The sequence below is a fragment of the Columba livia genome, chromosome 1, assembly GCF_036013475.1.
Source record: "Columba livia isolate bColLiv1 breed racing homer chromosome 1, bColLiv1.pat.W.v2, whole genome shotgun sequence".
NCBI classification, from domain to species: Eukaryota; Metazoa; Chordata; class Aves; order Columbiformes; family Columbidae; genus Columba; species Columba livia.
Window position 1 is genome coordinate 125,175,895 of NC_088602.1, and position 14,424 is coordinate 125,190,318.

At 38.2% G+C, this 14,424-nt stretch overlaps 1 protein-coding gene across 1 annotated transcript in view; it reads left to right on the forward strand.

Annotated features, from left to right (window-relative positions):
* The window catches only part of CRYBG3 (crystallin beta-gamma domain containing 3), a 94,192-nt gene that overhangs the window by 60,872 nt on the left and 18,896 nt on the right, over positions 1-14,424 (forward strand). Inside the window, exons 11-17 of the mRNA XM_065076659.1 lie at positions 324-457; positions 2,284-2,410; positions 6,879-7,021; positions 8,006-8,132; positions 9,135-9,167; positions 13,035-13,144; positions 13,693-13,819. Of these exons, the coding sequence (XP_064932731.1) occupies positions 324-457; positions 2,284-2,410; positions 6,879-7,021; positions 8,006-8,132; positions 9,135-9,167; positions 13,035-13,144; positions 13,693-13,819 (801 nt within the window). The remainder of the gene's footprint in view (positions 1-323; positions 458-2,283; positions 2,411-6,878; positions 7,022-8,005; positions 8,133-9,134; positions 9,168-13,034; positions 13,145-13,692; positions 13,820-14,424) is intronic.

Consider the following 14,424-nt stretch of genomic DNA (forward strand, 5'->3'; position numbering starts at 1 on the left):
CCAAGACACAGGATTACAGGATAAATCACAGTCACATAGCTGCAGAGTACATCTGTGTAAACAGAATTGTGTGAATAAGCATCCTTCTGTAGAAATGTCTGCAAATAGCCTGACAGGCCTATATAAATTCAGGTATAGTTTCTTCAGCTTCTGGGCCACTTAGAAATCAGAAGGGCTGAGGAATGCAATGCTGTATTTTTTTTCATAGTGATGGCTTGTTGGATGGGGAAGAAAGCTGTCTTCCACATGCTGTAGCAGTACACATACCCAGACTTCACTGTTTAGGGCATACTCAAGGCATTGTTCAACATCACGTTTTCCAGATAATAGTATATGAGAAAACACACTTCGGAGGATGGTCAAAAGAGTTTTCAGAAAACATCAGTTCTGTCCCAGCCCTGTTTGGTAGTGAAGAAGAGTTTCGGGAAATTGGATCAATACGTGTAATTGGTGGAGTGTAAGTATATTTCACTTCTATATTTATTTGATTCAAAATAGGAAATCATAACTAAACACTAAGAAGTGCTAACTAAGGGGTGATTAGAATCTCTCACTGGTAAAATATTTTGAAAAGAGAGGAATATATATTTCTTTTTTTCAGTTATTTGCCTTGGATAAAACCACCTATCCATATATATGGCTTATTCGATCTAAGAGAATATAGGAAGATAAAACTTAAGTGTGAAAGAGGTGTGCAGACAGTGTTTACCTTTTGGATTCCAATAAACTAGGCCGCTTTATTCCTTAATGAGAGCATTCATAAAGCACTTTAATTTATATTGCTTTACACTTCTGATAGTCTCTATTTAATTAACTGAAGTGGCCTTGGGTAGGTGTGGTCAGTCTTAAGTTTGAGATTTTAAAGCCTCTGAAATCTGTAAACTGTTTTATTGTCCTAATGGTTTTCCTTTGCCACCTGTCGCACCTTATCTGGAATTAAGACTCCACCCTTATTTTTTCCTTTGAGGCCTGGGGTTGATTCTGCTCTGCCCTGCCCCTCCCTCTGTGGTACCTGCGTGCACACACAGCATGGAAAGGGCTGTGGCACAGAGTCCCTGGGTGGGCTGTGCACAGGGTGGGCTCAGTGCTACCTGTTCCACAGGGCTGCCAACCCCACGCATTGTGCTTTTTCAGCCTCTCCCGACACCCAGCAAGGATAGGGCTGTTTGACAGCGTGCAGGATGGTTGCCTGTGCCAAAATCCTCAGCAATAAAAATAATTTTCAGAAACTTTTATTTCTTTTCTTAGGGGATTTCAGTGTTAATACTTCAGCGTAAAAATTCAATAACATACATCCTTTCAGGCTGTTGTCAGAATTGTACAAGCAATAAATTAAACATAAACTTGATTGTGAATACTCAAATGATCTGTTCATAAATACGTTGTGTATTCACTATCTGGGAAGCCTCAAATTATTAAAAATAATCCTTCTGTCTGTTGTGGCAGCTTTTATTTTTAATACTGTGGTAACTTAAACAGCTGAGTTAATGTAAAGCAAATGGTACTAAAAGTCAAGCTATCCCTGCCTGATAAATTTCAGTGTTGACAGAATTCGTACAGCAGTACTTACAAGGAAGTTTTCATGAAAGAAATGCTTACAAGAAGGAAATAAGGGTGGGGGGGAAAGCACTTTTTCAAATTAAGATCCATTAGAGCTTTGAAAGTCAATGGCAAGGGTTTCTTTTAATTGAGCTTTATCTATTTGTTAAAAATACTTCATGAAGTTTTATTTCCTCAGTGTTAAATATATTCCATGTGCAATATATAGTATATATTCAATTCACTTGTCTCTTCATAGCCGTGTTTATAGATTAGAGCAGGAAATATAAGCAGGTGACATTTTATTCTACTGAAATCCATTAATTCTGTTACCAGCTCCAGCAAGCGTAGAATCTTGTCCTTTATTAAGCTGTTGAAGGAGTCTTCTGCTTGGTTTTTCTAATTGACAATTGGTGACTTAAAGTGTTTTGGCCACTAGATGCATACTGGCCTCTGTACGACCGAATATTGGTATCGGGACTATGGCTGACTGCAAGGAGGTACATGGAGAAGTGTTACACAAATAAACTGTTGTTGGAGAAAGAATCACATGGTGGGATTTCGATCCACAAAGAACACTTCATGGGTGCCTGTTGTGATTTCAAACAAGCATTGTTTTGTTTCTTAGCAGAGTCTGTGATACTCAGCGTTCTTAGGATGTTCTCTTCCTCTTTTATTTGTTATGGGAAATCGTGTGCAGTTGTTCTACTTTTAGTTCTTTCTTCTGTTGTGTGGTTGCTGTAGATGGGTTGCCTATGATAAGGAGCGGTACAAAGGCCATCAGTACTTGCTGGAGGAGGGAGATTATGAAGACAGACGCTCATGGGGGGGAACTGACAGTGTCCTCCTGTCTTTCCGGTTCCTTCAGGCTGTAAGTACTTTTATGAATTTCACACAAGTTATGCACAGTTCTGTACATAAAGAGGAAGGTTATTCTTCATATATGTTACAGCTGTCTTGGGTTTGGACATTCCATCTTTTGCCCAAGTTCACTCCCATTCTTTTCCGACTCGCTTGAAATTTAGACTGCACTGTATACATTGTAAAGCAGAAGCAGGTTCTAAATAGCCTTTGTAAAGTTTATACAAAGAATGTATAGTGCAGAATTCCTTGTTTTCCTGCCAGATTTTCCAAGTGTCTTACTTTTGCACTTCAAACTGTTTGCATCTCTAGAACAGAATTTTCTTAAATATTTAACATGCATAACTGTACAGTATAGTTCTTTATTAAAATAAAAATAGCTTTTCAACACAGCAGCTGTCGCAAGCCTTAAAACAGCATTACCCTCTGTCTCTATGATTTTTGTGCCAGAAAATTTTGGCAGCAAAAATAATCATGGTGAAAAAATCCCTGCTACTAAACTGTGATCAGTGGGGGCAAAGATGAAATAATAATAAAAACTATACCAGAGTCCAGTATTGGATGCAAAGTTTGACTTTCCAGTGATGGGAAAACATGGAATTAGAACTTCTTTATAATTTTCTTTGGTTTGGAGGGTTTTTGCTTTTGGATTTGGGGATTTTTTTCTTTATAATAGGAGTCCTGTGAGCTCTAAATACAACTGCAAAGAGTGGCTCCTTTTGAGAAGTAGTGTGTTCGCTTTGAGATTACCCAGTCTTCCTGATGAGATTTTATATTTCTGAAGCAGGAATTTTGTAGACAAACTTTTAGAGTAAACTCATTGTCTCAACAGTCATTATTTAAGAACAAAACAAAAATTCAATGGTAACAAAAAAGCCATGCTTAAATTCACAATTTGAAATTTTGATTTTTAGGAAAAGCTGTTTTTATAGTCGGAATCTATCATATAACTTAAAGAGAGGAAAATAAACTTAATCGAAGAAAAATGTCCTTCTCTAGTTTGTTTTCATGTTTCTGAGAAGTTGTTCTTCTAACTCCTTGTTTTGAATGTGCAGAATCCTGTTCAGTTACTGATTAACCTTAGTTTCTTTTCAAGTTATACATAGGATACTTGGGTAACTTAAATTAATTTTTTAAAATCTTCCTCTCGGCAAAGGGCATAAATACAAGCTTAAAGTTGTGCACGTGCCTAGCAGAGATGTATACCTTCCATGTATATGCACGTATTTCATTTGACTCACACCTAGAACAGTCAGGATGCTCATTAACTTGTTAAAAACATGTATCATTCACACTTGTATATCGTTCAAATTGACGTATAAATATACACCTATATGTACATATTGATAATAAAAGCATAAGTAATACCTTTGCTCAAATTGTAGCGTAACTAAAGGCAATGAGCTCATTGCCAATAAAACTAACTAATAGCACTGGCATTTTGTTGTTCAGCCTGACGAACAGATTGGCCACCTCTCTCTGATGTGCAATACATAGGTCAGTGTTCAGGCTTGCCATATGCTGCCTTCGTGACTTTGGGTCTGGATTTTTAAAACATTTGAGTCACAAATTCTTGTTTACAAGGGGACCTGGGCAAAAATCCAAAACTAGTTTCTGTGCACTTAAAGCCCCTTGCTGCACAGCAAGCTTACTAGCTCTTCTCTGTAATGTCAGAAATTCTGTCAGGAGAAGTGCAGTAAAGGTCACAATGTTCTTGGACTCCTCAGGGATGTTGCTGGATATCAGATCTTTAGTGCTCTTCCCTAGAAATTCTGTTTTAGACAAATTCAAGAGCGTCTTTAGATGATTAAGGATTTTGTGGAGTGTGGCCAGGTTGAATTATTCATGGTCAGCTTAGGTACCTTTATTATGTACTCACTGGTGTGGTCTCATGTAGGGGCCAATCCAGCCCAGACATTTTGTTTGGTTGGTTTTTTTGCTGGGGCATGACACCAGGTGACCTTGATTGTGTTGGTTTTACGGACAGCCCAGATCTGAAAACAATTTAGCCTGGCTCACCACAGCCTGAAGCCACCGCTAATGAGCCCTGTATACCTGAGTCAGCTCCAGGCAGAGTGAGATCCAGTGTCTTTGTGGTGCTCCCAGAGCAGAGAGCGTGGTGCAGGAGCACGTAAATGGCTCCGCAGAGAGCAAGGCTGGGTACAGTATGCCGCTTAGCTTGGGTCAGGACTAGCTCTGTCGTCCTGGCTTAGTTCTATGCAAAGCTATTCAAATGTTTTTGCCCTGTGACTCTCAACATGACAGGTTCCACCGGAGCTTATTAGCGCTAGGAAAATCTAGCCAGCGTTTCTGTATGCATACCAGGGACTACAGTTGAGCTGAGGCATGAATTTAATTTCCTGACAAATCAGAAAGGTTAGACATCACTCACAAAAGAGGGATTGTTGCAAATCGCCCCTCCCCACCCACTGGTGAAGATGTACATGCATGTAGGCATACTGTAAGTGCTTTCACTTTTCATCCGTCTTGAGTATTTCTGCTGTGAACAGTCACAAGCTCTAATGTGTGGATTCAGGAAGTGTTTTGAAAGCAGAGATAGAAAAACTTGTAGAATCATATCTTCCAGTGTACTCCCAGCTCTCTTATCAGCATAGCATCTATAGTGGACACACTGAAGTCAAATACAGGGCTCGTTCCAGAGGGTGCACAGCAGTTTGTACTGTGTGCTGGTTCAGGCATTTAGTTCTTCTCTCTAGTGTCAGGTGAGAGAACCTGTGAAGCTGAGTTTGCCTGTGGCTGTCATGATCAGGGAAAGAGCAAAGCTGCTGAGTCTTAGTGGAGCTGAGCATGTTGCCTTCAGAGCTTTCCCACTAATGTTTTCAAGCCGAAAATTATTTGCTTTGGTGGGAAAGTTCTTTCTTGTTTCCTATTGCTTATTGTAAAAGAAGCTGTCGTGAAAATTTTGGGAGGAAAAATTGATGGCTGAATTCGAAACGTTTTAAATGTAATTACAATTGTGGGTATGTTTCAGTAATTTGAATTTAGTCAAATAAATTATGTGCAGTTTTGGTCTAAATGGATTTTTGGGAACTCTTACTAAGTCCTTGCTTTAGGACTGTTAAGGGTAGCTGGTTTTCATTTGTTTTAACACTGTGCTAGTTTATGTGTGGCTTTTGTTTTGTTTTTCTAAATAGTAGTCTGAAGCTGTAGTTTTTGTTCATGATGATTTTACCAGACCTGGCACTTGAATTTCTAGTGTATACCTGAAGTAGTTGCAACTTTTTAAATAAATGGAGGTGGTTAACATAGTAGGAAAACCAGTTTTACTACAGCGTTTGTTCCATCACTTTTTAGTGTCCTGTAAACAATGCAGAGAGGGTGAGTCATGTCAGTGTTGATTCTGAAATTGGTTTTCTGTTTTCATTATGATTGAATCCTATACAAAGGCATGTTGTCTTATAAAGAGCCTGTTTAGTCAGGTGAACCTGACCAAATGAATCTGGCTGCATGCTTGGCCTGGCTTTAATTTTTAAGTGTTTTTTGATTGTTTTAAGTCTTTGTTTTCTCAGTGTAGCCTTCAGCATGCTGCTCTCAGCAGCAAGTGTGTAGTGCAATAATTCCTGTGATGGTGTCCTTAATATGTTGGTGAATCTGCATTGGCTCCTGTATTTGCTTGGTAGCCTTTTCTCTTGTTTGCAAGACTTGCTTATTTTCAACTTATTATAACATTGCTGAGTGTTTCAGAAACACTGAAATTGAATTGAGTTTGTGGGGGTTTTTTGTAAGAAGTTAAAGGAAGAAAGTGAATGGATTGTTTTCTATTTCCACAAACAGTGACTGAACTGTGTGCTTAAATTGCTAAGTGATTAAGATACTGCAGATTTGAAACCCAAATTCACATAATCTGAAGACTTTCAAGTAATCTGGTCAAGCAACTGTGCTAGCTGAAAGCATAAGCAATGTCACATGGCTATATAAGAGAGCACATGACAGTGTTGTGTGGGATTTATTTTATAGCTATAGTGACTAGTCATGCAACGGATGTATCCAAAAACTACAAACCCCTTTGTGCTGGAACGGTGACCTTACTCAATCTCATCTGCTCCATGACTGGAGCTGGGAAGGGATGAGAAAGCAGAACTTGAAGACTATAGTCATGGTAATGCTTAGAGTAGTCATTTGTGAAGCTGTCAGAAGATCAGTGCTGAATCCCCAACCCTTCTCTTTCCCACACAGGCATCTTTGCACTCTCACTCATCCTTGTAGCAGAAAGGATGGTGCTCAGGGGCAGCAGGTTCTTTCTCTCTCCAGTGGAAACTGCTGAAGGCCATATCAGAGTGCCACGCTTCCAGCTAGACACTTCAATGCCAAAATATAGATCCTCACAAGGGACCTAAGCTACTTCACTGCTTTATAAAACACTGACTTCCAGACTATAACTCTCTTCCAGAGTATTTTGTTGTGAAGTGTCACTGAGCTCTGACAACCTGTCTTCTGATTCCTGTGCTGCCTCTTAGGATTTTATAGAGTCGTCAGTGTCGCTTTTTCAGTCTGATGATGAAGATGGTAAAGCGTTAGACATCGTCAATGAAGAAATCCCTGATTTGGAGCTGGCTGGATTTGGTCCAGAGACAAGATCGGTTCTTGTGAAAAGTGGAGTGTAAGTCCACTGAAATATCTGAATGAAATTATTAAGTATTTTTCTGCACAGTTGGAGTTGGGTATATCTTTTGACAAAATATATTTCACATGATACAGATGGTAAACACTGGGGGCAGAACAATGTTTCTTTCTGTTTTCTTGGTAAGTGGAAGAAAAAAAATAAATCTTAGTTTTCTCTAAATCTCGTGGCTACACCTTGACTTGGATCTGGTCCTTCTTGTTACTAGAGAAAGCTTGTGGTGTTTCTCCAGAGGTCAGACAGACTGTAGTTTCATGGTAGCAGGAAGGAAGCTTTGGCCGTCATGAAAAGAGGGATTTCAGTTGTCTTAAGAACTGGGATACCTTTTGGGGCAGGTGGAGCCTGTACAGAAAGGATGGGCTGTGCCTTATTTGTAATAACATCGGGCTGCTGGCACTGGCAATTAAAATAGTTTTTAGAGAACTATCTGAACTAGAAGCAGGGGATTAAACCAACAGGTGTGGAAGAATAAATGGTTGAAGCTGATACAGCTTACAGGGTGGACTTAGCTGACTTTTTGAAGTTCATGAGGAAAATAAAGAGCATAATTGCAATAAATAAGGAAAGTAATTAGACCGCCTGCAATGTCTGTTGAGGTAGATACGCAGCATTAACTGATGGTTCAGCCCTGTCTGTGAGGGGTGCTGAACAGGTAAAGGTTCAGCTGAGAGAGATTCAAAATCTTGTCACTTAAGTGTCTTTCCTCTGGGCTTAGAAGCAAGGCATCATTTCATGCTGAATGTATATTTGATAGAAAAACAGACACCCAGAGCTGCCTGTTTGTCAAAGTGATGTTTGCAATGTAAATTTTTGTGCCTCTTGTTGGGTTTGGTGGTACACTGTCTGTCAGATGGACATATCAAGAAAACTCTAAATAATATTGTTCTGTTTAACTTACTAATATGTTTATCAAACTACACAGCACATTTTTCTGTTTTCAGTTTAATTTTTGTCATTCTCCAGGTGGGTCGCATATCAGCAGAAATATTTCTGTGGAGAGCAATATGTGTTGGAGAAAGGAAAATACAAATGTTTCTTTGACTGGGGAGGATCTAGTAAAATCATCATGTCAATTCGACCTATTAAGTTGGTGAGTTACCAGAATTTGTTAAGGGCAAAACTTAAAAGAAATTATACCTTTGGAGATCAGAGTATACAATAGTGTTGTTATGGAGGCTATACTATTTGATCAATTTGTCTCTTTACTTGGAAACAAGTTAAAGACCCTCATGGATGACATGTAATAACTCTATTTAGGATGGAGGCTGAAGTGGACAGTCTGGATCTTTCTTATCTGTTGAGAAAACTGTTGGTGAAACTTCATAAGAAGAACTTCCCTTTCGCAGACTGTATTCATGGAAATAATAACCTGACCTGGAAAGTTTAATTTGCCTTAAAATATAGTAATTTATAATGCCGAATTGATAATAGATATAAAAATACTTCAGAATTTCTGGCCCATATTGTTGTTGTATAATAGAGGTTTGTTCCCCCCTCATTTTTATGCTAAAATATCTGTAATACACCCAGTGAATAAAGATAGGAAATATTTTTAATCCATCACTAAGTCCAGGGTAGTGCAACTTGCCCAAATAGGTTAGTGCCAGGGCTGTCAAAACTATAATGCAAAACAAAGGCAATCCTCAGTAATGAGTGTGTAGTAAACGATACTGCTGCAGTGAAAATAGGGAAGGAACAAACATTTAACCTTATTTCGAAGAGCACATTGTTAGGAAATAGAAACTTTCCTTAACAATGTGTTGAAAGAGGCATCCCAGTATTCTGTTGTTTTTAATTCTGTCTTTTTTCAACAAGTAGACTCAAAAATAAATAGACATTTACATGGGCTCTAATCCATGTTATGTGAACTAATAATGCTGATGGAAGCTCTCTCTGTGAAAAAGGACTGAACAGTCAGGCAGGTAGTTGTGAGCTCACAGGTAGCTGATGGCAGGGGCTGGGGAGGAGAACTGTGCCAAGAGCATGGGAAGTTTGTAATTAACAAATTTCAGGAACTTGACATGTCTTCTAGGAAACTAATTGTAATTAATTTCCTTTACTTATATGCATGTATATGTATTTATTACTGCAGGAACCACTTGGAACGAGTGAGCCTCCACATTTGGTATGTTGACATTATGTAACAGTCTCTAGTACTAAAATATGTTTAATAATTAAATACAGGTAATGTTGAATGTCTTGCTTTGTTACTTAAGATGATATCTCATTATTATCATCTCCAGACAGTAGAGCATTGATGGAGGAAAGAAGTAGATATATAAACATTAAGTTTGCTAATGTTCTACTTTTTGCTTTTATTCCAGATCATACCTTTTGGTATTCTGTTCTGAAAAATGCAAGCTGTTCAGTAGGTTTTGAGTGACTTTGGGCCATTGTAGCTATTTATTTTCCTCTTCTTTCCTTCCTGTTTCTGGAAATTTGCTGTTACATGCATTCATCCTTTGTGGCATATATTTTTTCCATTATTTTGCGTTATATCTGATGTGTCGCTATCTTGTTTATGTATGAGGTGAAGAAGAAAGTATAAACTGCAAAAAATTGAACTGCATGCTTCAAACCTGCAGATGCATCAACTGGGGAAGCTGGGTTTTTTCAGTCTCGAATGCTGGTAGCTCTGCTTTTCATAGTCTCTCAATCGTGTAGCAGCAGACACGACTTGCTCCGTGCTTCCCTTTTCCTTACAGTAACAAATAACCGTAACTGAACACATCATGATTATAACATAGCCGTGATAAATTTCTTCTATGATAACTACTTCCCTGGAAATTGTGTCTGACTTGGTGACAACTTATAAGGAGAAAGAGGTCCCTGTAATTCACTTTTAGTCTCAAGAACAAGGTAGTTTGGGGCTTTGCACTTTCGGTTGCTGTCTTACAAGGTTATGTCTATTAATGTACCTTTGTGGTATCTTTCAAAACCAGAAACCTTCTCTAAGCGTTTCTGCTCATTACCAAGGATGGTCTGTGTTTCCTGCAATGTTCTGTCCCTACAGGGCTCTCCTGCCTTCCTGCATTAGTTGTTTGATTTATTTTTTCTACCCTGGAGTGTGATGCTAGCATGGGTGAGGCTCTAAGTGGTTATAGTGCTCTATGACATGCTCTTAATTAAGCAAATTTGGAAAACTTTGTTTCAAGAAACATGACATTTTTTTCAGACTCAAGAGACTTTAGAGTTCAATGGTTGTTTGTTCAAACTTCAGAATTTTGTCATCTGGACACAATTTTGTTCTTTCTTGTTTGATGGCTACAATAGCTGTAGGGCCATGGGAAATACATTGTGTTAGTTAGCAGGTTGACCACACCCTTCTTTTTCTACAAGTATTCTAGTTCTACGGTTTTATTATTAACCCAGGACTACAGGAAATGTTTCCTGTTTGAAGACATAATTGGTGTATTATTTTAGTCTTAAACACTGATTTCCTGCCAGACCTATTCATATGGTAGTTTGCAGCCAAATTCAAACACTGGCAAGTATGTTCACAGTAAGGCCTTGGTAAATGATACGAGATAAAATAACCAACTCAGAGGAGAACAGTGGGATCCAAACAGTTAAGATAATTTTCTCTCTGTCTTCAACCCTCCTACTTTTTCAGGATCTCCCAAAAACTATTCTTGAGTGATTTAATCCAGTTTTGCAGACATTTAAGGTCAATTTAAACCTTGGAAGTTTCAATAAATTGTGCTTTTACAGTTTTTTTTTTTTTTATTTCCAGTGATATGTGGGGAAAAAAAAACCAAACACCTCTGTGTGTGTATCTGCACAGTCACCTTCATATACAGAAATCTTAATGCCATTTTCAAAAAATACTGCCCTGACTTATCACTACACCGATTTTCATAGGATTTTGCCCTAAAGCTGGGGAAGGAGGAATATCATTCATGTTGCTACAGTTCTTTTAGGACAGGAAATACTTGAGTAAGTTTTTATGGAAAGACGTTTCATCGTTTAGGATAAGGAAAGGACAGTCTTTTGGATAAATACAAAAATATTCCCATTCAAAGTTAAATAAAAGTTTTCATGTGTGAACAGTCTCTTAGTTTGGAACTCATAAACATGGTGCTTATGAGCTGGCAAATCCTTATGCATCCTAATGTTTGACCAAAAGCCCCATATACTGGTTATTTTGAATGATTATACATTCTCCCACCTTTAATAAACATATGTCTGAGCTAAGGGAGCTGTTTTCACTCTTTGAGAGTGTGTCTTTTTTTCAATCCTGGTTTTAGTTGCTAATCAAAAATTGAAAAGCAATTACACTTTCTTAAATGTCTCAGTAACTCCCCTGACCTTTTCTTCCTGCCAGGCTCCCTAGTAAACAAAGTACATATAACATAAGAATGGCTGAAATCACCAACTCCAAAAAGACATTCATTTTATTCATTAAAAATAAAGCTCAGTTTTGCCAAGCAAGAACAAAGCCTCTTTCAATAGCAGCTGACTTATACAGATGATTTAGGAAGCAGAGATAATTGCTGCTATAACTTGTATTTTAAAATGCTTCCATTGACTTTTCAGGAAGCAAAACTTCATATAGTAATGTCAAACACTGACAAAGTAGAGAGAGCTGCAGTTTGAGACTAACTGCAGATATGCATGTTTTCACTGAGGAATCAGCACTTCACCCCACCTTTTGTCAAATTAACACCATCTTTCATTATTAGATGTATTCTGTATAAAAATGAGTTATCATTCTTTTAAAAGCCTTGCGTAGCATCTGACCTATGAAAGACAGTGTGTGTATATATATATTAGTTTATAAAGAGATTTGAGATAAGTGGTTAGAAAATACCATACAATTACAGCTTAAATAGATACTTTGTGATGTAGCAATTATATTTACAGAAAAGTCAGTTACCCTTTATTCATGATATTGTACCAGATTTGCGTTCTCCAATTTGCAGTTACAGTGTGCAAGACCAGGTTAGGCCTTTCTTGTTCTTTCTAACAGGAAACATATTCATTTCTTTTAAAAACATAGACTGAGCTTTTCCATAAAATCATTTGCTGATACTCATATTTGGCCCTCCTGCTTGGTACTGGCAAAAGCATTTGATTTATTTTCTTTGGCAGGAAGGTAGGGCGATTTGGGGCATGAAGGGGAAAGCAGCTCTTGCAACAGCCATCGTGTTTTTCTTCTGTTACAGAATATGAGCTGTTCTCTTGATACAGTTACATTTTTCATTCTTTTCCAGTCTCTCTTTCAGGCTTTAAGGCAAAATTCACCTCAGTTACACAGTGGCGGCCCAAGGGTACAGAATTCTAGGTGACTTTGCTATAGGTCATAGGCTATATATCATACGACTTTTTTTCCTCTTTTTTTCTGTTACTGCAACGCTTCAACTTTATTGCTTTTTCAGAGTGAGTTGATCATCTTACATCTTACTGGTGGGATATGGTTCAATGGGGCTTGAAGTTCTTCACCATGACCTGTAAAAACAGCTTTGCTGAACTGCACAAGTTCCTGGTGCATCTACCAGGCTGTGCCAAATTTCCCCAGAAATTCTCCTGCTAGTTTTTAAATGGGAAGCTACCTGTGATCACTGTGGTCACAGAAGATTGCAAGGCACTTTGTCAACAGTAGGTAGCTTTTGACCAACACTTCTCCATCCTGTTTTGAACACTGGATTGCTGAACGTTAGGAAGACTGAGCTGCAGTTCAGGGGTACTTCAGATGGAAGATAACATCCTCAGTCCTAGCCTTCTCTTTTTCTCTAGGCCCTCTCCTGCTGCAGTTGAACTTATGCTTGACACCACTGGGAAGCATCCTGTACCGGTCCCAGAGACGATAAAACACTTGATCTTTCTAAAAATAATGCAGCTGTAAAGGATTCCTTAAATGAGAATTCATTCTATTTATTGTATCTTTGTGAATTGAATGGATACTTCTCTAAGAGCACTTCTCTGTTTACATTAATTATAATGTGTTAGTTTTCCTACGAGTCATTGGTTTTGTTTTGTTTTGTTCTTGTAGCTCAAAGCTTTCAGTAATACACATTTCCAAGGAGCATGTATAGATTTCACAGCAGAAGTTTCTGATTTTACATCATTCATACCATGTTCTTTTAAGGTTCTTCGTGGATGGTAAGTCTGTTGTTTTACATGCCACCATTTTAAGTAAAATGAAAATTTTTATAAACGCTGCTAAATTTCAGGCAGCTGAAAGTGCATAACACCCATCATATTCCATCATGTTTTAGACGCTTTGTCTTGCAATGCATCTCAGTAACTGTTGTCCTGTCGTTGATTTTGGGTAGTATGCATTTTGCTTTCCCTGGGGGAAGTTTGCACAATTACTGTGATTCTTTTTGTTAACTCCAGTTAGAATTTATTCCAGATTTTCAGAACTTGGTACAGTAAAAGTGTCTGCATTCCACTTGCGTCGTTTGACTCTGGAACGGAGATTTCTGTACCACATGATTGGATTTTGCTGCTTTGGTTGCTATGTTGCATAGCCTTTCAAGCCGCCTTACTTTTAAGCTTAACAAGAACAAACAAATTTGTTATTCCTCATTTCCCTAGCAAATATTAAATCTTGAAAAAAAAAAAAAACAAAAAAACAAAAAACAACAACCCCTTACTGTTAATAAGCAGCTAAAGCAGCTAATCTTTTCTGTTAATTATTCTTGCAGTTGGCTCTTGTATTACCAAGGGGAAATCGCTGACAATCACTGTGTGCTGGAAGAAGGCCTCTACGTTGACCTCAGTTCCTGTGGCTGCCCGACCGCTACAATCAAATCCCTCAAGCCTATTCAATATGTAAGGACTTTATTGGGAAACAAACAAACAAAAAAAAGTTTTGGAACTCTTTTCCTAGTCAGATATCTGAAGCAAGTGCTTGCACTAAACAGACTCCCACTCGGGGAAAAGAGTGAAGTTTGTTTTCTCGGCTTATGGGATTTTTTGGTTTAGGATCAAGCCAGGCTGCGTGCGTGCATGCATGTGGTCAATTGTAGGCGCATGCTCTTGGGTGTTCTGGGCTCCAAGTTGTTCTCTTTAGTACGAGTTGTACTGGTTGGCATTTTTCTGACCAGTATTATACAGTTCAGCAAGCTTAGTACGCAGAGAGATGTGGATTTTGTCACGTTGTCTAAGCATGTGGGACTTCTTTTGTTAGGCCCACAGCGAAAGTTCTGTCTTAAAGCAAACTACACACAGAAGACATGAAAATTGAAATTATAAGGTAGCATATACTTGCCATAATCTTTTTAATTTACTGTTTTACAGAAATATTTAAAAGGTTTTTCACCTCCTAATGGCATCTCAAATCACAGTTCAATAAAGTGGTGTAATATACCCACACATGTGGCCTGAGCTGTGTATGACACATCACATAGTCCAGTCCAAAGCTCATGTGGCCATCT